At 40.0% G+C, this 24,232-nt stretch overlaps 1 protein-coding gene across 3 annotated transcripts in view; it reads right to left on the bottom strand.

Annotated features, from left to right (window-relative positions):
* The window catches only part of SPOCK1 (SPARC (osteonectin), cwcv and kazal like domains proteoglycan 1), a 398,473-nt gene that overhangs the window by 4,183 nt on the left and 370,058 nt on the right, over positions 1-24,232 (bottom strand). For all 3 annotated transcript variants that reach the window (XM_081850393.1, XM_081850392.1, XM_081850391.1), the window contains exons 7-10: positions 15,765-15,881; positions 6,763-6,984; positions 4,398-4,460; positions 1,009-1,146 (exon numbers count right to left, since the gene is read on the bottom strand). In XM_081850393.1, the coding sequence (XP_081706519.1) occupies positions 1,009-1,146; positions 4,398-4,460; positions 6,763-6,984; positions 15,765-15,881 (540 nt within the window). The remainder of the gene's footprint in view (positions 1-1,008; positions 1,147-4,397; positions 4,461-6,762; positions 6,985-15,764; positions 15,882-24,232) is intronic.

Here is a 24,232-nt window from a genome sequence, read left to right as displayed (position 1 = left end):
AAACTGGATGAATCTGCCCATTTCCACTCCACATCAATTCCACGTTTCCATTAATTCTATTTTATCCTGCTTCTGCATTTGTCTGTAGGGTTGCTGTTGTTGTTTTTAAATTGTACAAAAATCCATATTCATATTTAAATATGCATATTATCACAATGTACACATTTCTAAAGAAACTTACCTAAAAATATGCATTATAAAAATCCACTTGGGTTGTTTTGAGCTGAGAACAGCATTGCAAAATTCAGAGAACTGCAAAATCTGAAGTCTTATGACCTGTGTATTAGTTCTCCTGGAGGTACAAATTTGGTCAGTTCATTTAGAAATGCAGACCAAATGTAATTCTCCTCCATCCCTACATGTTTGTAGCACTTGGCTTTTAAAAGTTCCAAAAAGGCATTTTTCTTATGCCAAGGTGTTTCATTATAAACTCATTTTCTCCACTAGAAGAGCTGTATAAAGAGCTGTAGCGATTGCCATATACAGCACACATTTATATTATGTGTACATGTGCTCCTTGTGGGGTAATTTCAGCAGCAATTGTTTGTTCAGATTAAACCTCCATGGGAAAAATGCAATCTATATCACAGATAAGTCTTTCTTTCAAAAGGCAGCCCTGATGAACAGGACTCCTTAATTTTGTGCTTTCTGTTGCAGGGAGCAACATGTGGATTTTTAAATTTTGGATTTTTAAATGATCAGCCGGCAATAACTTCCTAGCCAGCATATTTTTTTTAGCAGTACAAACTACTGCAGTTTGTAAGCTGGTGAGAAAAAAACATTAAATGCTTTTGCCAATTTCGTATTGTCACACTTATTCAGGAAGAGAGCTTACTTGTATGAGCACATTTGTATTATAAATATGAAGGCCTGAAGATTCTTGTCATGATGGCTAATAGGTTTCTCTTTTTGCCATTCTGTAGACTCATAGTCAGGCTTGCAGCAGCAGGCAAGGGCTCTCACAACACTCATTCTTATTTTATCTGAGAAAAGCATGCCATTACTCACCACAGCTAACAGTCCCTTGCTTCCTTGAGCCAGCTATCTCATTTCCATACTTATCAACACACCAACATTGCCCAGTACTTCCATGACACTGAGTTGCTTTGTAATATCCTTCCTCATTGCACCGTGGAATGAAAGTTCCTAGGGATAGCAAATGGTGCCCTTGTCAATAATACAAATACTTGTAGAGCTAAGCACGAAGATAAACTTGCATTTGTCTGGCCCTGACGTTCAAGGAGGGCTTTCTTTGACTGTTTGCACAGCAGGTTGAAATGGTCAGGCATACTGTTTCTCTCCCTCCCTCCCCCCGCCCACCACCATCAGTTCTTTTGTCAGTAAGGTTCTTCCACACAAATAGCAACAATTCAAATTGTTATCTTGAAATAAAGAAAAACAACAACAACCCTAAAGTGCCTTCATTTTATAAGAAGTGCAGTGACAACAACTGGTTCTGTTTATCATTGTGGCTCTCTGTTCCTCTCTCACGAAAGCTGATATTTCTGCCATCAGCTTCAATGGATTCAGTGCAAATGTACTGTATTTTTCGCCCCATAGGACGCACTTTCCCCCCTCCAAAAATGAAGGGGAAATGTGTGTGCGTCCTATGGGGTGAATGCAGGCTTTCGCTGAAGCCTGGAGAGCGAGAGGGGTCGGAGCGCACCGACCCCTCTCGCTCTCCAGGCTTCGCGCAGATCTCCGCAAGCCGTGGGAGCCCCCGCTGGGCTCCCATAGCTTGCGGAGAGTTGCCTGTTCTGGGGTCGGGGGAAGCTCGGGCTTCCCCCGCCCCAGCCCTGCGCCTGGGCGGGGGAATAATTTTTTTCCCCTTTATTTCCCCCCCAAAAAACTAGGTGCACCTTATGGGACGGTACGTCCTATAGGGCGAAAAATACGGTACTTGCATAAATTTAAAACAAACCACGTCTACTTGAAGATCAGTTAGAAGAATATTGAGCATGGGTTTTATATAGCAGTTTCCATCATCTACTGTTTGCTTCTGTTACAGGCACAGAAGAGCAGACTTTTACTGGGTCTGGCTATATCTGAGAAAATACCTAGCACCTTTGTTAGAGAGATACTACTTGATTTACTACTCAAAATAAATAAAAGGCTTCCTTCACCAGTACTGTAGATCAATGCATCTCCGCAATGTGCACACATAACATCAAAAGGGCTATTTTATTCCATTTCACATGGATGAAGAATATCTGAGGTGTTATGTACACTGGCATTAACAGCCATTGGCCCACCTTTCTGAGGAGTTGGCTGTGGTGATTTAAAGGGACCATGTCTGATTTTGCAGGTGCTGACCTATACTGTGGAAGGAATAGGTTTAAGGAATGTGGAAGAGCTACATCCTCAGATCAGGATGGCCCAAGGGAAGGGGATGAGTAGCTTAGCAAAAATTATTTCCTCCTCATTGTTATCTTCCTCATGGTAGTGTGAGGGCCCCAGGTGCAGGAGTCATGACAGCTATAACTGCAGTTCATTTAGGTATCACATCATGCATGCATTAGTTACTCGTCTACCAATTTGTTGCAAATGACCATTAAGAAAGTTTGCCCCTGGGCTATATGGATTAATAAATTTGATCTCATGAATAATGGGAATGCCTCATGGACTTAATGTAGCTTCCTAGTAACAGCAATGGAATACCTTTCTACACTATTTTCATTGTTAAGTCCTGTTTTGTGGGAGGAATACTTTCAGATAAGGTAGCAGGAACATATACATGGCACCAACTCAGTCCTTAAAGGAGTCCAGAGAGCTATGTAGGACAAGGGTAAACGGGTTGTTCTTAGGAGCACAACGGAATAAAAGCAAAACCTACCTTCTGTCCACAGCTCAGGGTTATTACTACCTCCAAATGTGTCCTGGGGGAGGGGAGTACTTGAAAATAATATTCTTGAAGGGAGGGGGAACTTGCCCTGCCATGCTGTGTTCCCTTCACCTTCAATAAGAATCCCCAGGCAAATTATATTTGTGCAGATACTTCAAGGCATTAAAAAGTACAAATGCTGCCTCTCCGCACATATCCTGTGTGTCATAATGATTTTTCTTTCCTTTTCTACTTGCATGGTTTTCAATTTATGTATGCATTTCAGTATTGCTGCTTTAGAATGATGTTTGTATTAATTTCACTGTGCATTATTGGAAGTATTATTTGATTTCAATTATGAATTATTTAATGTGGAAGAGAAATTCACTGAAATTCACAGATTTAAGCCCATAGAATGTCCAAAGCTGTTAGTATTATACACCTACAGTTTAACAGATGGATTCTTCAACTTCCCAATGGCATTATGTTTTTTTTTTATATATATATAAATATTTATAAGTTTTTGAGTACAAATGCACAAATAATAAACAATCTTACTTCTAACACAACGTGGTTTCATCACTTCTTTGGACTCCCTTGCGTCTCCCGCTCCCATTTACATCGTTAAAAGGTTTTTCCAAGCAAATTATCAACTTGTTTACGATCTTATATCCACTCATTTAAATATAATCTAGCAATTCTCCAAAAAATTTATGTTTTCTTTAATCTCACTTATCATCAAATTCAAATCTAATTTAGTGGTGGCCAATTTTTTATAATCTAGCATCCTTCTTAACATTCAACCAAATTACAATGTTTTTGTAAATACATCTTAAATTTCTTCCAATCTTCCTCAATCCTCTCTTCTCCCAGGTCTCGGATTCTGCCAGTCATCTCGGCCAATTGCATATAGTCCATCAGCTGCATCTGCCACTCTTCCAGTGTGGGTAGATCTTGGGTTTTCCAGTTTTTAGCAATGAGTATCCTTGCTGCCGTTGTTGCATACATAAAAAATGTTCGATCCTTCTTTAACACCTTCTGGCCGACAATACCCAGAAGGAAGGCCTCTGGTTTCTTAGTGAAGGTATACTTAAATACCTTTTTCAGTTCATTATATATCATTTCCCAGAAGGCCTTCACCTTAGGGCATGTCCACCAGAGGTGAAAGAATGTTCCTCCCAATGGCATTATGTGCTCAACATACCAAAATTACCTTAATATGTGTATCATTACAGCACATTTAAAAGTGCAATTTATACTTTAGGGGAGGGGAAGATCCAATAAGCCTATTTCTTACTTTGGATTTGTCAAACAATAAAGAAATAAATCTATGTGCTGTGTCAATTTAATGGCACTGATTTGAGATTTCAGTAGACAGACAGTCTCTGTTCTGCATAATGTTACCTAGTATGCCAAGTCATGGAACACATTTAGCACAGGCTGATGTTCTGTTATATGAGTTCCTGAAGTGGCACAAGCACACAGTTGGGACCCTATTACAGCATGTAACGTCACAGTAATAACAGAAGCTTTAATTAGCAGCTTAAATGAGTGAGTGGCAAGTAACTGAACTTACCCATCAGGCTCTTCCCCTTGCCCAGCTTTTGAATTCTGTTCATCTCATTCTGGCAAGGGAGACCTAAAACAAAATACATGAGAGTAGTTTCCAGATGGTAAGGGACAGATTCTCTAATGATTAGCTTAGCAATTGACAGACAGCGGTAGTCTATTGCACACCTGGGAATGAATGAACCACATATGCTTGTACTGTACTGCAGAACAAATGTATGCCATTAGCTTTACTAATTAAAAAATTCACAACATGCTTTGCTTAAAAAGTGTGTTTGGGGGCCATTTTGGTTATTAAGACAGTTTTCCTTTCCTTCACCAGCCTGATCCAAAGCTAGGGTGCTAATTTATTGCTTGCTAAAAGACTAATTTTCACATTGCTTGCTAAAAGACTAATTTTCACATTATAAGCAATGACATAAGCAATAAGCTAATATCGATAGAACAAATTTTGAGATTGAAAACCATGATCATATTTCCTAGGGCACACATGGGGCACTCTGCTCCTTAGCCAATGGAACAAGGAGGCCACCATGTGAAAGGAACCTCACAGGCATTTTTTAGCCACAAAGTAGGAGGCCATGAACCTAATCTAGACTCCTTGGCCTATATATGGAAAAGAGAACACAGAGACTTTGGCGTGCTTAAATGGATGCCACGTACATTACGCCACCAACTTCTAGTCCACACCCACAAGGGATAGAAGAGCAGGAAGACCGAGACCTTGCTACACTGTGTGTAAAATGTGTACCAGATACAACAATGGAAGATCTCTATTCCTCTCAACAGATATGGAGGCATGAGAGTGCTCGAAAGAGCGCATTTTAAAATACAAGAAGTTTGCAGCCTTCACATAAAATTATGTACTTACATAATTTTAATGGGAGTTAAGCCCACTTAATTGAATAGCTTCTGTTATGCACAATCATGGTCTGCTGTTGTAAGTAATAGAGGAGGAAGGAAGCTTGGGTCTAAGGAAGATGTTTAAAGGAAGCAACAACAAAAATTGTGGACAAAGAATAATAAAATGGGAAAGATAAGAATGACAAGGGAAGAGAATTACATGGAAAAAGCAAACTAAAGGATGCAAGGATTAGAAAGAAATTTATTCTAAAAGGAAAACTAAAATGCTGGGAAAGAAAAGAAGAATGAACAAATTATAAGAAAAAAGAGAGGAACATAAAAAGAGAAGCAAGAAAAACTAGGAACCTAAGAGGGAAGTAAATGTTGAAGAACTTGTCTTTCTAGGCAGTGAGGACTATCTGGGTGATATTGCTAAAAATAACTCTGGGTACAGATGCGTTTTTCTCTTTTCTTTGTGAGTTCCTGTTTAATTCCATTTTTTAATGAGATAATGAGAACAAGGGGAGAATGACTGATGGTATTATTTTGTTATGTTTTGGGAGGGAAGAAATGGGAAGGGCAATCCTTTTGCAGAAACCATAGCAAAGTACATAATAGTAAATTAATCATAGAATGATGACTAACCCTTCAGTCATCCACTTGGAGAAGAGCCATTTCCAGCTCACAGGTGGCAAAAGCCCACCTGCTTCTGGGCCCACTGCTGATGGGATACAGTTGGCGTAGAAGGTAGTGGCGGAGCTTCATGTTCCGGCACCGGGGGGGGGGCGGGCGGGCTGGCATGTGTCCTGGGGTTGTGTTGCGTCACCTGCAGGGGCGTGAAGCCAGTGCAGGCTGGGGGGCAGCCACGATGGCACCCCACCGGGATCGCGCTGCCAGGGGCAGTGCGCTCCCCCCGCACTCCTCTTCCTCCGCCAGTGTTAGAAGGGTTTAAAGAAGATAAGGGGATGGCAACAATTGGATCTGCTGCTAACCCACCTCCAATTTATCTTGAAAGGGCTGAGAGCACTGAAAGCCATAGTAATGAAAGTATTTTGGATCCATGGGAACTAACTGGTCTGGAGAAGCAGGAACTAAGTAAGCGTCAGTGGCCAAGTTCTGTAAATATGGGAGAAGAAGCTTGCTTCCTTCTGTGTTCAGTAACCAGGTGCTAATCACTAGGTTCAACCTTTTAGGTGTCAGTGTCTATTTGATGCTTGGATTTTCACACCCAGGCTTTTCTAGCCATCTAATGCTACTTAGCTGAATGCCACTCAATACATAACAAGTAAGTGGAGTGGTAATAATATCAGTATTGTTTACCGTATGAAAATCAAGCATGTCTCCTCATTTAATCAATTTAAAACTATGCCAACTTTATTAGAAATGCGGTATGTTGATGTGCCTTATACAAATCCTAATAACGCAATTGCTGTTTAATATTACATGGGAGCTAGTTTTCCTGTAAAAATATTTTAGTATCAACATGCAATCACAGAGTCAATTTTCTAGTACAAAATTTAGTAACTTACCTCCAGGCTTCTGAAAGCAGTAGCACCATTCGTTGTTCGAAAGCTTTCCATCTTTGAAGGAGTCACAGGAGTTGAAGAGCGGTTTAATGCATGGCTCATATTTATCAAGATAAATGGCATTGATCTCTGAGTGATCGAGGAGAAGGTCATAGTTCATATCCAGTTTGTTGAACATCCAGCCCAATGAATCCTTGCAGATTGGTAATATGCTAGTATCAAATCCTGTAAAGGCAGGAGCAAACAACCTAGACTGAGCTAAAACATACAGATTTCTCTTGAAAACAAGAAGCCCTGCTAATTGACTCTGTTTTCAGTCTTGCAGATAACTGGGACAAAATTGATTTCAGATTAACCTTTCCTTCTTGACTTGTAAGAAAATGGAACATGATGATCCCAATTCAGAACGAAGTGTGAATGAAATGGATGGGCTAAAAGACAGCAGGATAAACCTTAGAGATGGATAATACTCTGAGTCATAGCCATTCATTATTGTTTCACAAATGTGAATGAAAAGGCAAGGTAAGTGGTTCACAGTTCATTGAAGCCTGTTTTCGTTCAGAATTCAATTTTGCCCTCTCTGTTCATTTGCACATTTATTTATTATCCTGCACATATTATCCTGCTTTTCAGCCAAAACCTAGTCCCAAAGCTACTCACAGCAATTATATTAATGTACAATGCAAAGTGCTGCACATGTTCGGGACGGGGGAATATATAACAAGGTCTGGGAGCACCCTCCCCCTTAAAGAGAAGCAGGGCTGTAATGGCTTTTGGGAGTAGACATTTGCTTCATTCTCAAATTTCCTAGAATCAGAGAACAGAAAACATCATGAAAGATACCCATTTTTCTCCACTAAATTTCTTAATAGTCTCCTCTCACATTCCTTAAAATGATAAAATTCTTTCTGTAAATGTTTCTTCTCTGCAATACACTCTTCTGAATGCTGCATTCTGCATGTTAACAACTAGCTCTCCAAACCCATTTTGATGGCAGCGATTAGCAGGCCTGCATGTATTTTATGGCAAAGCTTTTTTTAAAAAAAAAACTGCTTGCAGCTTCTGATTCAGGAAAACAATTACAGGACTTTCTCCTTCTCTAAGAACCCTGACATCTCTGCTTGTAATCCCGGAAACCCACCTCCAACTCATAGTGTGAAGCAACATTTTCATTTGGATGCCCCACTCACATCTCATCTTGCTGTAGCTTCTCCCAGAGTTAAGCAAGACACATAATTTGTCAAAGATTTGTTTGCAATGCTCAGAAAGTCAAGTTTGTATACCCAGTGTCTTCTATCTATTTCTCCTTCTGACACATATTTTTTTAGCACCTATCTCTGGTTTGATGGTGGCAAATAGTACATTGGTTACCACATATTACAACCAATCCGTTGAAGAACTTGTTTTCTCTTTTTGAACAGCTGTCATTTCCTGATGGTGCATAAAAGGAAGATTTCCCCATTATATGAGCTTCTTCATAACTGCGGGGGGTGGGAGGGTGGCAAGGAGACTTCTTAGACTGAACTGTCAATGAAAGCCTAGAATAGAACTGAAGTCTCTGCTATTTTAAGTGGAGGATCAGAAAGGCACCACACTGGAATAAAGCTCTTTAGGTGTAACTCCGATGGAGGGTTCTCTGTGACACTGAAGAACTATCAGGTGTTCAGGTAATATAAACATTAATGCTATTTTATTACACGCTACTTCAAAAAGATAAACCGATTTCCCTTCAAGCTAAAGACAACTGAGACTGGGGCCTGAGAGCAAGTGTCTGAGTTTTCCGGTACCTTGCTTTGTAGAGATAGGCTAGGGGCTTTTCTTTCACGTATTTTATAGATCATTGCCATAATTACTATTGTTATTCATTATTCATTTCCTTGGTTGACTCTGAGTTCCCAGAGTGAAATTAAGTACTTATGATCCTGGTGATCACAAATTATGATGATGTATGATACTTTAATTTCGGAAGAAACTGAGAAGTGTTGAATGGAGGCTAAGTGATCATGGTCTCCTCTTACACTAGTACAGGGTACAATTGATACATGAGGAATGAGGCTTCATAGAATCATATGAATTGTAGAGTTGGAAGGGATCCTGAGGGTAATCAAGTCCAACTCCCTGCAATGCAGGAATCTCATCCATGACAGATGGCCATCTAAGCTCTGCTTAAAAACCTTCAAGGGGGTTGGGTTGCACTGTTGAACAGCTCTTACCACCAGAAAGTTCTTCCAGATGTTTAGTCAGAATCTCTTGTAACTTGAAGCCATTGGTTGGCGTCTTACCCTCCGGAGCAAGAGAAAACAAGCTTGCTCTATCTTCTAGGTCACAGCCCTTTAGATATTTGAAGAATATCTTTAAAAAACCATGTCTGCCCCTGTATAGACCTGTAAGATCATTTAGATTGTCTTGGGAATTTTTACTTGTGGCACTGCAGCCTACAGAATATCACAGGGTAGTGACCTGAAAAGGGGCATTTTCTACCATTGTTCCTGCACAGGGATGCTCTTTCCTGTTTTTACACCTTTTTATAATAACATTTTACTGGTTTCTAGTTTCTGTGATACAGTTTAATTGCTTTTATGTTGTATTTTTATATATCACTTGGAGGTGTGATTAGATACTAAGCATTTTAGAAATGCCTTTAATTCAGATAATAAACAGATAATAGAGAGCAGAAGAGAGCTCTGAGTGCATCCCTCAGCAGCAGGGTGACCCTGGTTTTTCATCTGAAATGATCAGCATGCATGACAACCGAATCAAAATGCTAGTTTATCCACCCATCCTCATGTTTCAGGGGAACAGTGGCAACAAATTTGTGTTACCCCATTCATTGATTGTTCCTTTAAAAGAAACAAAGAAATACTTTCTAAAGGGGAGGGAGGAGTTTTCTTGTTGCATCCAGTAGGGGAGGGGTGGACACCAATTAGGACCATGTACCACTGGCTTCTCCTTATAAAGTTGTAAAACTGTGTTTTAAAAAAATGGGAGAGCTTTATGCTGATTCATATAAACGTAGTGAAGGTGGTTCTAGGTAAACTCTACAGCTTTATACCTATTACATCTGGCGTTTCCCATAACAGAGGCAGAAGCTTTGCTACTAATCACATTATTGCAGTATGCAATCTCAATGCAAGCACTTAACTGAATGACACAGTAATTAATATAGATACAACAACAGCATTATGATGCACTTGTAAGGGCCAAATGTGAAAACCAGAAGATGTTAATTGTACTTGCCCAAGATTTATTTGTATACACTGTTCTAGTATAATTTTTTTAAAAAAATATTTTCCTCAAGACTAGAAAATGCTAATGTGCTACTTTAATATGCAGGCATTTAAAGAAGTCTTATGAAAAGTTTAGCTAGCTAGTTATTGCTGTTTAAAAGGTTAAAGAAAGGAAGTGAGGGATCAAAGCCTTTCGAGTATATTATGGTGCTGAGATGTGGCAGCAAGTTTCTATTTCTACTTTAAACTGCTTTTGAATAAAAGTTGCTTTGATTGAATCACTACTTGACATGCCTGTGTCAACAATCAAGTCCAAGATTGCCAAGTCTTATGTAAACTTTCTTGTCTCTTTCTAGACAAGTAAACCTTTAAGGGAAAAAATGCATTTTATTTATTCAAAGCAGTGACTTTCAAGAAACTACAGAAAAATCATCACATCAATCTATTACCTTTTCTTAGACATCTGATACGTCACTCTCAGCTTAATCTACCTCACAGGTTTGATAAAATGGGGAGGAGAACTGCGTATGCCACCTTGCGCTCTTTTGAGGAACAGTGTAATGAAATAAATAAATAAATAAAATAGAATTGTAGAGTTGGAAGGGACCCTAAGAGTCATCTAGTCCAACCTCCTGCAATGCAGGAATCTCAGCTAAAGCATCCACGGCAGATGACCATTCAACCTATGCTTAAACGAATATGTGTAACTCCAAGGTGTGAATAATATATGTAATAGGAATTCTATTGTGCTTGACATTGTTATCCTGAACTAAGAAGAAGAAGAAGAAGAAGAGTTTGGATTTGATATCCCGCCTTTCACTCCCTTTAAGGAGTCTCAAAGCGGCTAACATTCTCCTTTCCCTTCCTCCCCCACAACAAACACTCTGTGAGGTGAGTGGGGCTGAGAGACTTCAAAGAAGTGTGACTGGCCCAAGGTCACTCAGCAGCTGCATGTGGAGGAGCGGAGATGCAAACCCGGTTCCCCAGATTACAAGACTACCGCTCTTAACCACTACACCACACTGGCTCTCCAGTGATAATGGAAAACACCTCACCAAAACTACCACACTATAAAAGTCTTGCTACAGTGGTTTCTTACTCAGACTGCTTTTACCACAAGTAGCACTGCACTGTTACATCTGAGGGATAACCCAACCCAAATCCTGCTCCAGCTCCTAAATACTGACATGTACATAATGAATTAACTGTAATTCTGAATTTTACGCCTGTAGCTTTACATTTTCAGTATAATACAGTGGTCAAAAGAAACTTTGGACATAACCCAGCCAAGCTCCCCATTGATTTCAATGAGAAAGTTGATCACCTGCCTATTGTTAGTTCCTCCTCTTTTGCAGGGAATGGAATATCTATTTAAATCTAAATCATAGTGCTGTAGGATACTCAGTGAAGAATATCTTTTAAAGGGCATGCTACTGTTAACACAGATCCCTCTGACATCACTGGTGTAATGATCATAAAATGGTTTGCTCAAATGATGGGTCATGACAAAAAAAACATGATTTGATAAGCAAGATACAGGCTGTCAAAATGCATACAGTCACATACACATTAATGGGGTATATGTAAAAGTAGGAACCCTTTTACATATTGATATATTTCCTTTCCATGGCAGTGCTCAGCCAGTTTTCAGAAGTGTAGGAGATGGATGTGCAAGAAAAGTAGGGTAAAGACAACAACAGTGCTGCATGTTAGGTTTCTTTATATGTGTTGGGAAGCTTAATATACTTTTTTCACTCAAAATATGATGTTGACTTTCTGTTCTCTCCTCCTCTCCTTCAATGTTGCAAGAAACCTATTCAGTGCTACAGCTCAAACACGCCTGCATCGAGAAAGCTTTGTCTTTTTCACTTTTTCCCTTCATCCCACAGCCTCAAATAATAAGGCCAAAGATCAAAAGTCTCGCTGGCTTTTTAGGTCATTCAAGTATCTTGATATATTTGCAGGCAATTCTAGAAAGGTTATTAATTAGTGCCTGTTGAGAAGGGGATTCTTTGGACTCAAAACACCTGCTCAACCAAAAGTGGGCTTAAGTCATTACATGTAACATTGTCTTGGACAGCTGGTAACAAGAGACACCAGCTTCCAATCACTTCAGATTCTGGAACAGATTCAAATAAGTGACCTATTTGTAAAAGGCTTCTTATTGTCTCAAAACCTTTTCACCTACACATTTCACACGTAAAAAATAAACAGAAAATTGTACACTGAAACACTGGGCACAATGCACCGTTTAGACAGAAGCAGACTTAGTGAAAATACAATCTATAATAAATAGTTTTGGAATAGCCAGATTCAATATAGAAAAAGATACACATAAATTTGTGGGTACAGACCATAGTTCAGTGGAGCTTCTGACGACACACCAGTTTAGCTGAACCTGTGTACTGATTGTACACATCTGAACTAGAATAACTACTGATCTAATCTTAAAAAATGTGCAAATTATGGGTTCTCTTAAATGAATGGGATATATATGGATGTTATAACTTAGATGGAAACAACTATTTAGTAGAAAAAATTATGGATAAGAACACTTGCATTCTCTATGCCTTACTGTAACAATTGTATATGCTGCATTATTGTTTGCAGGTAAAATAAAATATCAGTTTATATATATTGGGGCCTTGTGCTTGTGTTGGATTAGTGGAATGAACAAACCAAAAGGGAGACAAAAAGGCAAATCTGGATAATTTTTTTCAAAGAAAGCTATGCAGTGCTCAACACTTGCTTATATGCCATGTGTATACATGTAGCTTATATGCCATGTGAATGCTTTATCTTGTATACATGTAGGTGGATCTGTGGGCTTCATCCCTAAGACTTAATTAATTTCTAAGATTGCGCTGTTGAAGCTAAATTAGCTGCATCTTTGATCCTAACCACACTTTTTACGGCATTAAACCCACTGAACACAGTGTGGGAATTACTTTCAAGAAAACATGCATAGGCTTCCACTGCACAGAATAACTAGTTTCCAGTGACATTTAAAAAACAGCAACACCTCACTTTAGAAAAGGTACTAATTGCAAAAACAACAACAATACTGGTGCTCTGAATAACTTTGTTTCTGTTGCTTGCAAATAAGAAAGAAAAGAGCTTTGCCTAAAGTGGACAGCGAATGAGATTACAGTAGTTAAAACTTAAAACTGTGCCAATACTTCCATTTCACGAATGAATAGGAAGAATATAATCTTTACTTTTTGCCTGCAGATGAACTTGATCCACTCGGTTTTCGTTAACTTACAGCAGCATCCTATCAAACTGCAGCACAGGAAAAAAATTCAGTGGAACACCTTCCCCAGATGCGGTGTATCCAGAGAAATCTTAGCCATCATTTCCAATCATTTGGAAGTTGCTTTAAAACCACAGAGGAATACTCAAAATAGATTGCAGTGAAAAAAGCATGTGCTTCTTATGGCTCCATAAGCATAACCTGACAGCTCATGTCAATGAAGTGATCACATGTCGGGAGAGGAAAATGCAAGCAGAATGGTGAAAGGCTGGAGATTCATGAGCACTGGAAACTTATGCTTGGTTCACACAAACAGCACTGGGATGGGAAGTCCATTCTGCTCAAGTTCAGACTGCAGACAAAGAAATCATACAGCTGAATTTATCCCTGGGGGTGGGCCCTCTGCATATACAAATTGGTAGACCAAGGAAAAGACTGATCCACAATTGTGCTTTCAATATCTAGTTTTTTTGTGAGCAGGAAGTTTTATATTAAGGATCATTCAGTTCTGTTATTCTGCCACAAGCAGTTTGACGTGGTACCGTCCACAAACATGGAGTCTGCTCTTAGTATTTACTAGGCTCCTGGGTGGGATTACTGTAGAGGTGTACTATTCAAGGGGCTTGGGCTATCCAAAAGAACATCTTTAGTGTCCTCTTGGTTTTCATGAAGGATTACAAATGCAGTTTGTCCTTTTAAATAATTAAAATAAATGGTAGGGAAAGCCAGATATAGTTACACACCAATAGCTTCTACTCAGGATTGCTGTTCCATGGTAACACTTAGGCCTGCCTACAATCTGCACCCTCCCTCCCTAAATACTCATTAACCCAAGAAAAAAGGCACTTTCACACAGAAAAGGTCTTGCAGTTTCTTGCTCAGAGACAGGCGGTTGCATGCTTAATAATAAATGGATAAAAAAGCATTCTGTTAAAATTATGTTTCCAATCTAGTGCCTGTCGTGGGAATATTTGTAGCACACAAAGCCTGCTGTGAATTTTTAACCTACAGATTGAAAAATTGCCCAAGTTTGACAAATACTGTTGAGAGCAGGTGGGAGGCTGCTGACATTTCACTTAGTTTCAGCAAACTCTGCCACCCCTCACTAGAGGGAAGGAGTAACAGGACTGACAGAAAGCCCTTTTCTCTCCCCCCCCCCCCCGCTCCCTGCCTACTGCATGCTGTCAGTCACTGGAAAGTCAGTAGGGCAGCAGAAGGCCTGTTCCTCTTGCACAAAGCCTTGACCCAGCGCCTGTTGGATGCAAGATTCTGTGGGCCCTCTGGCAAGAGACTGTATTTAGCCCCCTTATGCGCCCTTCCTCCACAGAACCAACACATTTTTAAATCACAGCACTCACCAGTTGAGATGTCTTTAAAAGAGGGATTATTAGACAAATTCATGGTGGGGGGGGGGAGGCTATTAATGTCTACAAGGCTTGATGGTTCTGTAAGCTGTGGAATTCACTCCCTGCAGTGGTATGTCTCACACCTTCCCTAAACAGCTTTCTGTGAACATCGAAGACCCAGAACTTTATCATAGCCTTTTACACTAGAGAGGAATGTTTTCAGGACCCACCCTGTTCTTGCAGCTGTATTTTCTATCTGAATTTTAAATTGTTAAGACCTGTTGAAGGGTGGGTAGCAAGCTAGCAAGCTACTACTTATTAGCGGACAATAACAGGCAAGGGCTGTCCCCCTATACTCCCCCCAGTCCTGCTTGTGTGTTCCCCATATGCCTTTGGCTGGCCACTGTAGGAAACAGAACATTAGGCCTTTGTCTGATATCCAGCAGGAGTCACAGCCGTTGCTCTACCCCAGAGGTCGGCAACATGAGGCCTATGGGCTGGAAGCAGCCCATGAGCCGCCCCCGAACTGAGCTGCCACTTGGTGAGTCCCCGTGTGCTGCGCCAAACCAGCGCAGCACAGCGCAGGGACTATCTTCCGCAGCTCTGGAAATCGCTTCTGCACATGCCCAGACACCAGAAATTGCATCTGTGCATGTACACGATGCCGGAAATCGCTTCTGCGCATGCCCAGATGCTGAAAATCACTTCTGCACAGGTGCAATTTTTGGCATCTGGGCATGTGCAGAAGTGATTTCTGGTGTCGCGCTGCGCTGGCCTGGCCCATGGAGGAGCTCCATGGGAGTGATTCAGCCCATGCCCGGTAAGCCTTGCCAACCCCTGCGAGTCTACCCCATTTTTCCTAACCCCGGTTCAATTAAACAAAGTCTTATCCTATTTGTTTAATGCATTGCAGGGTATAGTTCTTCCCTAGATGGTCCATTAGCTACCTCACAGTTTCCCGACTCGACAGACTGCAAATGGTAATTAAATTTCAAATCCTGTTTCTATATGCAAAAAATAAAGGAAAATAAAACAAAATAATTGGTGGTTTGAAATAGCAGGAGAATGTACCATAGCATAATTAAATGAAAGATTCCACATTAGCTGTCATTACAGTTATTGTTGACTTGCTGAACTTGTGAACTTATCCCAAACTTTATTTTTAGATTGTCATCTTACTGCCTTGTGCTGAATCCGAGCTGGTTGGCTTGATGACACGATTTGCATCTTCATGAAGAGCACCAAACCAGTCTTTTAGGCGGGATGCAAGGGTCCTCAGCTCCTTGTCTGTGCAAGCTGTTAAGAAATTGACAATAATTAAATTAGTGAGAACATGCTACATATGTCCTAACAGAAGATGATTATTGTTCTTCTGTTTCTTGAAGAATAAACTTTGATTCAAAGACGTTTAGATTTCAAAGAGACAAGGAGTAGCAGGTCGAAGGGTTTATCAAGAAAATTCAAGGCAGCAAGACAAGATTTATTATTATACTTGAATATTGCCTAAGTGGGAGACAATTTATGGTTTACAATCCAGACAAAAATCCATCTCGCAAGATGTGTGGGAATTTTTTGGTTGTCACCTTTTAGGTCTTCTGAGAAAGAACATCAATCAAACAGCAATAGGAAAAAAGAAAGCCATCTAGCATTGCTATTAGAACAAGACCCTGAGAATAATTTATATCCCTTGTTTGGTTTAGTTTAAAGCTATTGTCATGGCAATAGGAAATCTTTCTTTTAATGGAAGCTGTCATGTTCTCCAATTTGACGACAAATAAGACTTTGTAACCTCTTAAGGGTGTCTCTGCTTCTTCATCTTACCTGGATGAAAGCATACACTGCTTGCTTCCATTATAAATTTTTATTGGGAAACATCTAATTTTTTTCTCATAAATTTCTGCCAAGAGATTAGTGCCCAGCAGAAGCCAGTATTTATTAGCGGGGGGGGGGGGGGGGGTTAGACAGTGCTTCCTGACACAAAGAATGTTCCAGCTTAGCATTATCTTCAGTGTTTGAATTCACAGATTGAAGCCATTTTATCATTCTTGTCATAAACTCATTCTAAAATTTAAATAACTTTTCTTCAGATACAAAAGGTTTTTCTCTAGTAGCATAGGACATGCTTTACAGAATAATCTACAGCAGAGAATCCCTATTCACTGCACATTTTAATACAGCCCCTCCAACTATCTCTGATATAGTCACATGAATGTCACTGTGCTTTATAAAGCTAAGTGACAAGACAGGTTCTTTTTTTGCTGCAAGGACCTTAGAGTTTAAAACTGTGAGAAGAAAAGAGAGCATGACAAACGACAGGGATGGCCAACAGAAGGACAGTGTATCAAAGGCAAAGGCAAAATCAATTACATGAACCAATACAACTGAAGATCATATCAGAAGGCAAGAGAACATAGATTTCATTTGTGAAACATGCTCAGCAGCCAAAAAACCAATTTCTTTACATGGTACAATAAACAACTGTTTTGTGCTACCTGTGACCTGCCTGGGACTACAAAACCAATTGGTGGGGGAAGTCCAGGCATCTTGGTTGGCCACTATATATGGTGGCCAACCAAGGTTATGGTGGCTCTTACATTGGTTAGGTCAGCTCTATTCACTAGATCATGGTAACTTTCACACACACATTCTAAAGTCACCAGCAAATAAACTGGGCTCTACAAAATCTACTGAATAAGAAATGAAGACTTGCTGTTCTTACATGATCTCAAAGTTCTGCAAAGGTTTTTTTTCCCTTAACCAAAGACATAAACATGTAAAATTGGCAAATTATAGTGAAGGGAAATGCAATTTTAACAAGAATGCTGTTTTTATTACCAAAAAGGCTATGTATTATTCATCATTCTATTCTTTATTATCAGAAACATATGCAACCTTATATTTTATTTATTATATTCTTCCTCTTCCTTGGTTTGCTTTCACATAGGAGCAAAATACCTTAATTAATGAATTATCTGAGGACATGAAGTATTCTTTCATCCCAAAAGCTGAACTGCTGATAATGAAAAAGTACTTCCCATTTCTCATCAGTTTTACTTGTTGAAGCCCTTTGGAAAAACTCTGGGCTGCTGAAAACACTTGGAGGTAATTTCTCCCCTCCCCCCCATGCACAACAATTTTTGTACTTCCAGGTTCTCATGGGCAAACTATGGTTTGTTCAAACTCCCCCATTCCAAGTTTCAACGAGAGAGCAAATTATGGCTTGTCAGGAAGTGTAGAAATATTGGTATGTAAAAGGAAAGGGAAAGTGGAAGAGGGAGCCCATAAGCCCAAGGCTGGTGCACTTTCTAGCATATCCAACAGTTATTGTGCATGCATCCAGAACTCTAACACAATTTGAAAATCTAACTTTAAGTACTAACATAGAATCTAAACATGCATAATCAATAATTTATAAAATCATTAGTGGCATACGATTAGGACAAACAAATTTGATGAAACATACTTGGGAATCTGATCTAGATACAGTAATTGAGGAGGTAGATTGGCAGAGCCTGTGGGGCAAAAAGCCCTTAAATTCAGTGCCCAGGCTCATAAAACAGAATACTCTTAAGCTGCTACACAGATGGCATTTAACACCTTTGAGGTGCAGTCATATTAATGAAGCTATTTCTGCTCTTTGCTGGAGAGGGTGTAAAGAGATTGGAACATAGACATATGCCATGGGCCTGCAGCAAATTACAGCCACTTTGGAAAAATGCTGTTGGTGAAATAAGTTTGATCACAAAACAAATGTTATTTGCACCCCACCTTTAGTACTGGTAACAATCTTTAAAAATGAAAATGTCAAGCTGAGATACAAATAATTGAATGCTTTTCTTTAAGTAGCAGTTTGACAACTTGTTGCCCAAAATTAGAACACTTGCAAATGTCACAATGGAAATGAAAGTTTGGATTACCTTCAGAAAAAAATATATAAATGACCAAGAAAATTAAAGCCTTAACTGGAAAGAGAGATTGGGGTGATTTTATAGATACATGGTACCCTTTCATCACATACTCGACAGAACATCAACTACAGCGGCATCCATTGGACTTGCATTTGAAATTGTGGAAAAATGTCTTCCTTTAGGTATCTGTGGTTTGGGGGAGGTGAGGGGAAAGGAAAATGGGGAGTTATGCTCACAGTGTGTGGGTGGGTGCATGCACATGTGATTGCATTCCGATATTTCTCCCCTGTTAGTACTAGTAGAAATTCCATTTAAAGTCAGTTGGGAAGCTGGGAACGCACTTTAGAAACAGGTTTCCTAATTAGACCAAATATTCACTGCTGACATTTCATAAAACCAAGCAAGTAGCTCTTTTATGAAAATAAATGTGCGTATTAACACTGACGTTCTCTGTCCCTGTCCCCACCCCCCGCTGCCTGTAGAGGGAAGAAGAAAAAGGCTGTTATTCTTCAATGCTGGGGAAACTACATTTTTCTAGATACAAACATTTCATGTCAAAGTGGTTCCCCAGTGTTATCATACACAGTGTTCTGGGTGTTTTAATGGCCAGCTTTCTAGAAGCACAGTGCCTGTCCTGATAACCACCTCTGATCCTCCTGTCACTTATTTACACCTGGTGCTGCAAATAAAGCTGGAGACAATAAGATGCGTAGTAATAGCTGTGAGATGAATGCAGGACCTGCCAAAGCAGCCGAACAGAGGAAATGCATTCTGATGTGGAGCTTACATAAAACAGGGTTTTTAAAGAACAAAGCTCAGAGATAACAAAGACAGAAGGCTGCCGTTCAAAGAGGCACAGAGAGAAGCACAGTGCCACAGCCTACTTTCCTAGTTCATGTCAGATGCTTCTATGTAAGTGTTAATTAATTCTGTGAGAACCTTGAAAGTTTTGGCAGTTCAGCTTACTCAGATGCCCAGAAATCTGGAAGCTAATCAGAGACTGATGCAAACTATTTTAGCATACTGGGCAGGAAGATTATACTTCTCTATTGTACACCACCTGTAATGCTTTGCCAGATGTTTCTCGCTTTCTGGCATGGTGCTTCTGCTTTCAACAGCTGCACAACAGGCTGCAATTCTGTGTAGCTTTCTCTAGCATGGTAGTGTAGTGATGCTACAAGTTCTCCTCACTGACAAGTTGCAAAATTTATTATGGTGAGAAATTATGAGGGTTTTTTATTTGTTGCTGTTGTTGTTGCCAATTAATTGGTTACCTTTTATTCTGTCAGGACTCCTGTAATTTTTGGCAATGGATAAAGAAAGCAGTGTTTGGGTTTTTTTGTTTTGTTTTAGCAGTCATTTTCATTGCAGAAACAGGATAGCTGCAGCAAGAACATTGCAGAATTGCGAGAACGTTGAAGGAAGTCTGTGCTTCAGTTTGCTATTTTGGAAAATGCAAATGTTGCAGGGTCACCTTTAAATGCTAGCTGAACTGAATTTATTCCCCATCTTTCCTTCCACTAGTGACCCCTTTTATTCCTATGCCAATGCAGATCCCACACCTATTCCAATCACCCTCTCTCCCTTCATTCTCCACTGTTTTCCTTTTCAAATCAACTGTACTCTTGAGCTTTGTAATACCACTTTTTTTCTCATTCAAAGCAGGGCCCCATTTGCCTCAACATGGGGAGGAAAAAGAAGATGCACCTCATCAGATTGGGGCAAAGCTTGTGGGTGTACAAAAATTCAAACCATAAGGAAATTAGGAGTATACAGATACAACTGGTGCCAATGGGAAGTAGGCAAATGTGACGCCCAATGATTGCAACATTATGCAATTACTTGTATGTGTCCATGGGCTGTTGCAGTTCATCTAACATTACGGGAAGAATGTCATAATGCCTTAACAAAACCCAGTGCCTTTCACTGCTGTCAGTTACCACATTTATCTGACCATAATATGTAGTTTCTGTGCATGTGATCATGGATGCTGCAAAATTCACATTCCCACTTCGTATGGTGCAAGTCTCTCCCACTTGCATACAACCTTGGATCAATGCATAGACAGAAAAGCAAGGCCAAGAGAAGCCACCCAACTCCCCTTCTGCCAATCTTTCCGAGATTAAGATAATGGTAAATGTCACATTTCACTGAAAAAAATATTTTAAGCTTTACACATAAGTAGGGCTTCTCAGGGAAATGGCTGCTCCTTTAAAAGAAACAAAAGCTTAACATGAATACTCTGCAGCAATCTATACAATAAGAGTGATTTCCTTGGAGAATTGAAGTAATCCTAATGACCATGAAAACAATCTGCCTGTACATTAAGGAGAACAGAAACAGAACTAATTTAGTGGAAAAATACGGGTTGAGATTCTTTGTTCTGTTTGTAGCCTTCCAAGTAGCTTGCCAGGTGATGTTGTGGCAAATCAGTATTCTTCATTGTGAATCAAAGCCAGCTCACCCAGCTTAGCCTGAAATGGGTGAAGTTTGCATTGAGGGCAAATGGACATGGTTTGGGAATAAGCAGTGAAAAAATTATCCTAAGAGTGTGGTGCTTACAATGGCTAGGCACAGTCTGAACTCATTGAAAGTAAGCACAGGCTGACTATGGAGATAATAATGTTGACAATATTAGATTCTCTGCATCACATCCTATTTTTTTTTTTTTTGTTTCTTGTTTTCACCACTGATTAGGAAAGTAATGAACTTCCATAGGAAGCATCAGATCTCTCTCTCCAAATGAGAACTGATGTCAGATTTTCCCCTCCCCACCACTGCAGAAACCCTTGCAGCCCCAATGATATCAGAGTAGCAGAGTTGGTAGGCCTGGAAAAGGGACGTGCTGCATACCCTCCAACATTTCTCCGATGGAAATAGGGACATCCCATTCCACAATCCCATTTTACTATTTATACCCCCCCACACACACATCTCACTGGGTTGCCCCAGCCACTCTGGGCAGCTCCCAACACATATAAAAACATAATAAAATGTTAAACATTAAAAAAACTTCCCGATACAGGATTGCCTTCAGACGGCTCAGGGGTTGGATAATGCCATACCTGCCAAAATTTCTCCAATGAAAATAGGGACATCCTAAGGAAAAGTGGGACATTCTGGGATCAAATCAGAAACCAGGACAGCATCTCTAAATTGGACACCCCTGGAAAATCGGGACACTTGGAGGATCTGGTGCTGGGGGTAGATTGGGGGGCCTGCTGGGATGGATAAGGCGGAGGACTTGGATCCAAAGCCTTCTCAATCCAGGGAGAAGCCTATGCTAACCCAGCCCAGGAATTGTTGCAGTTTATTTCCCTTCCACTGGAAACACAAAACAGAAAAGGAAGGAGAAACACATGAAACTCTCTCTGCCCTCATTTCTGCCCTCTCAGCTAGACTTCTGAATTTCAGTGGGACCTTTCTGCATGTATGGCTCAGTGAAAAAAACCACACTGCTGTTTTTTATTCAGTGTAACTAATGATGAATTCTGTGGCAGCTCATAAGAATAAAACTGCAGAATGAAACTCATGCAGCTCTACTCAAATATGTTTGACATATGAAATTAATTAGATCCCAGCTGGTTATTGTTTTTATTTTAATTCCTTTAAAAATTAGATGTTTTCATAATTTGTTTCTTTCATTACCTACCCATGGGAAATAGAAGTAAGTCTCCTTGTGATGTGCTTCTTATTTATTTACTTAGTGAAAAGGTAAGCAAATATGAAATTATCAACTGTACTTGTACAGAGCCAAATCATTTATTTTAATCTGAGCTGTTTACTTAGTATAATATGTGTAATCATGCGTATGGCATTATAATGCTTTACTCGTGGGTTAGCTGCATTGGCTTGTAGCCCATCGCATATTGAGAAGATCCATGTCATCTGCCTATCCTTTAAGATGTGTATGTGGTGTGCATGCATCATTTTAAAAACCACAGGAAAAAATAATAGGCAAAGACTGAATCAACTTGCCAAGAAAGGAAAATAAATGAAAGATGGAAAACTGTGAGATAGATAAGACAGGATGTTGGTTTTTTAATGTGAGGATTGACATACTTAATTTCAAAATAATTTTATTTCATGACCACAATGCTTAACATATAAATCTAAATAAATTAGCAAGAAAACTGGATCAAGCTGGAAGAGATGAATCATCTTATTTCCAATCTGTATCACTTTCTCCTGTGTTCATTCATAAATCTCTTCCATTACATTTCCACATTAATGTGCATTAAAAACAACTGGCATGAAAATCCACATTTGCATACTATTTTAAATTTAACCTGGTACCTCAGATTGTTGAAGCTAGGTGTTTGGATAGAAACCTTGGAGAGGGCATTGTAGAACTGAGTTGCTACCACTAAAAAGGCCTTTTATTCAAGTCACCACCGTAGTTGTCACCACAAACAAAGCGGAGCGGGGGCGGGGGGTGGTGGTGGCTCTGGAGAATGTGGTTCAAAGATGAGCATATGGGCCTTTAGAAATCTGGGTTCCAAGCTATATAAGGCTTTTCAGGATAAAAGGAAAATTCTGAGCTGTGCTCCGATAGGAAGCCAGCGCAGCTCTTTTAAAACTGGTGGTGTGGTTTCTAACTGGCTACCAGCACCTGCCAACCATCTAGCTGCCATATTCTGAGCCAGTTTCAAAGGCAGCTCAGGGCATGAATGCACTGTAGTAGTTTAATCTGGATTTGAACAGGGTGCAGATAACAGTGGTCAGGTTTTCTTTTTTCAAAAGTGATCATAGCTGATGTACTACCGTAAGCTGGGAAAAGGCACTTTGTGCCACAGGTGGCATCTAGAGCAGCAATATTCAGCCTTCTGAGACCCAGGACCAACTTTCAGCCCAAGCATGCATTTGAGGACTCACTAAGGTTTTTAGCAATATATTGGTTTGGTTGTAGCACTGCAGTTGTGACCCACCATAGATCAGGCCATGACCCACTAGTTGCAGACCTATGATGTAGAGCAGCCATAGGCAAACTTGGCCCTCCAGATGTTTTGAGACTACGATTCCCATCACCCCTGACTACTGGTCCTGTTAGCTAGGGATGATGGGAGTTGTAGTCCCAAAACATCTGGAGGGCCGAGTTTGCCTATGCCTGATCTAGAGTAAGGGATGGATCTAACAGCATCTCCACCCTGGGAACTTGACTCTCTCTCACACACACATAAAGGAGCTCCGACTTGGAGCTGCCTAGTGGAACCAATCCCAGCAGAACTTGCATTTGGCACTGTGACAGCCACCTCACAGCCATTCTGAGGCCCCTGCCATCTGAGGAAAGGTAGTACACCTCTCTGGTTAGCCCACTCTTGCCCATTTTAAATCAACCTATAAACTTCCCTTAGGCCTCTCAAGGTGGTGTAGTTTATGGTTTCTACGCATGGAGGTGTTAAAATAAGAAAATATAACTGGCCTATGAAAAATTTGTGTTCAAGGGAGAGAAAGTATTTCCCAATGGGAAAAAAAGAACACACAAGAGTTAAGCATGATTATTTCTCCATCTTTAGAATTGCATATCCTAGATTAGAATCTTGTCCTCCAATCCTGGTACATATAATTTGCTCCACTCTCTCTGAGCCTACATAAGCTTTTTTTTGTCTCTTGATTGAACTAATCCTCTAACTAACTAACTAACTAACTAACTAACTACCCTGGCTACCTGTTAATAGAGCATTTGCTCACCTGCTTCCTGCCAATCATAAGTTTCACCCAGCGGGCAACAAGAAGTTG

The sequence above is a fragment of the Podarcis erhardii genome (assembly GCF_964252035.2).
Source record: "Podarcis erhardii genome assembly, chromosome: 2".
Taxonomy (NCBI): domain Eukaryota; kingdom Metazoa; phylum Chordata; class Lepidosauria; order Squamata; family Lacertidae; genus Podarcis; species Podarcis erhardii.
Note: the sequence above shows the minus strand (reverse complement) of the source record. Positions and strands in the feature narration are given on the sequence as shown.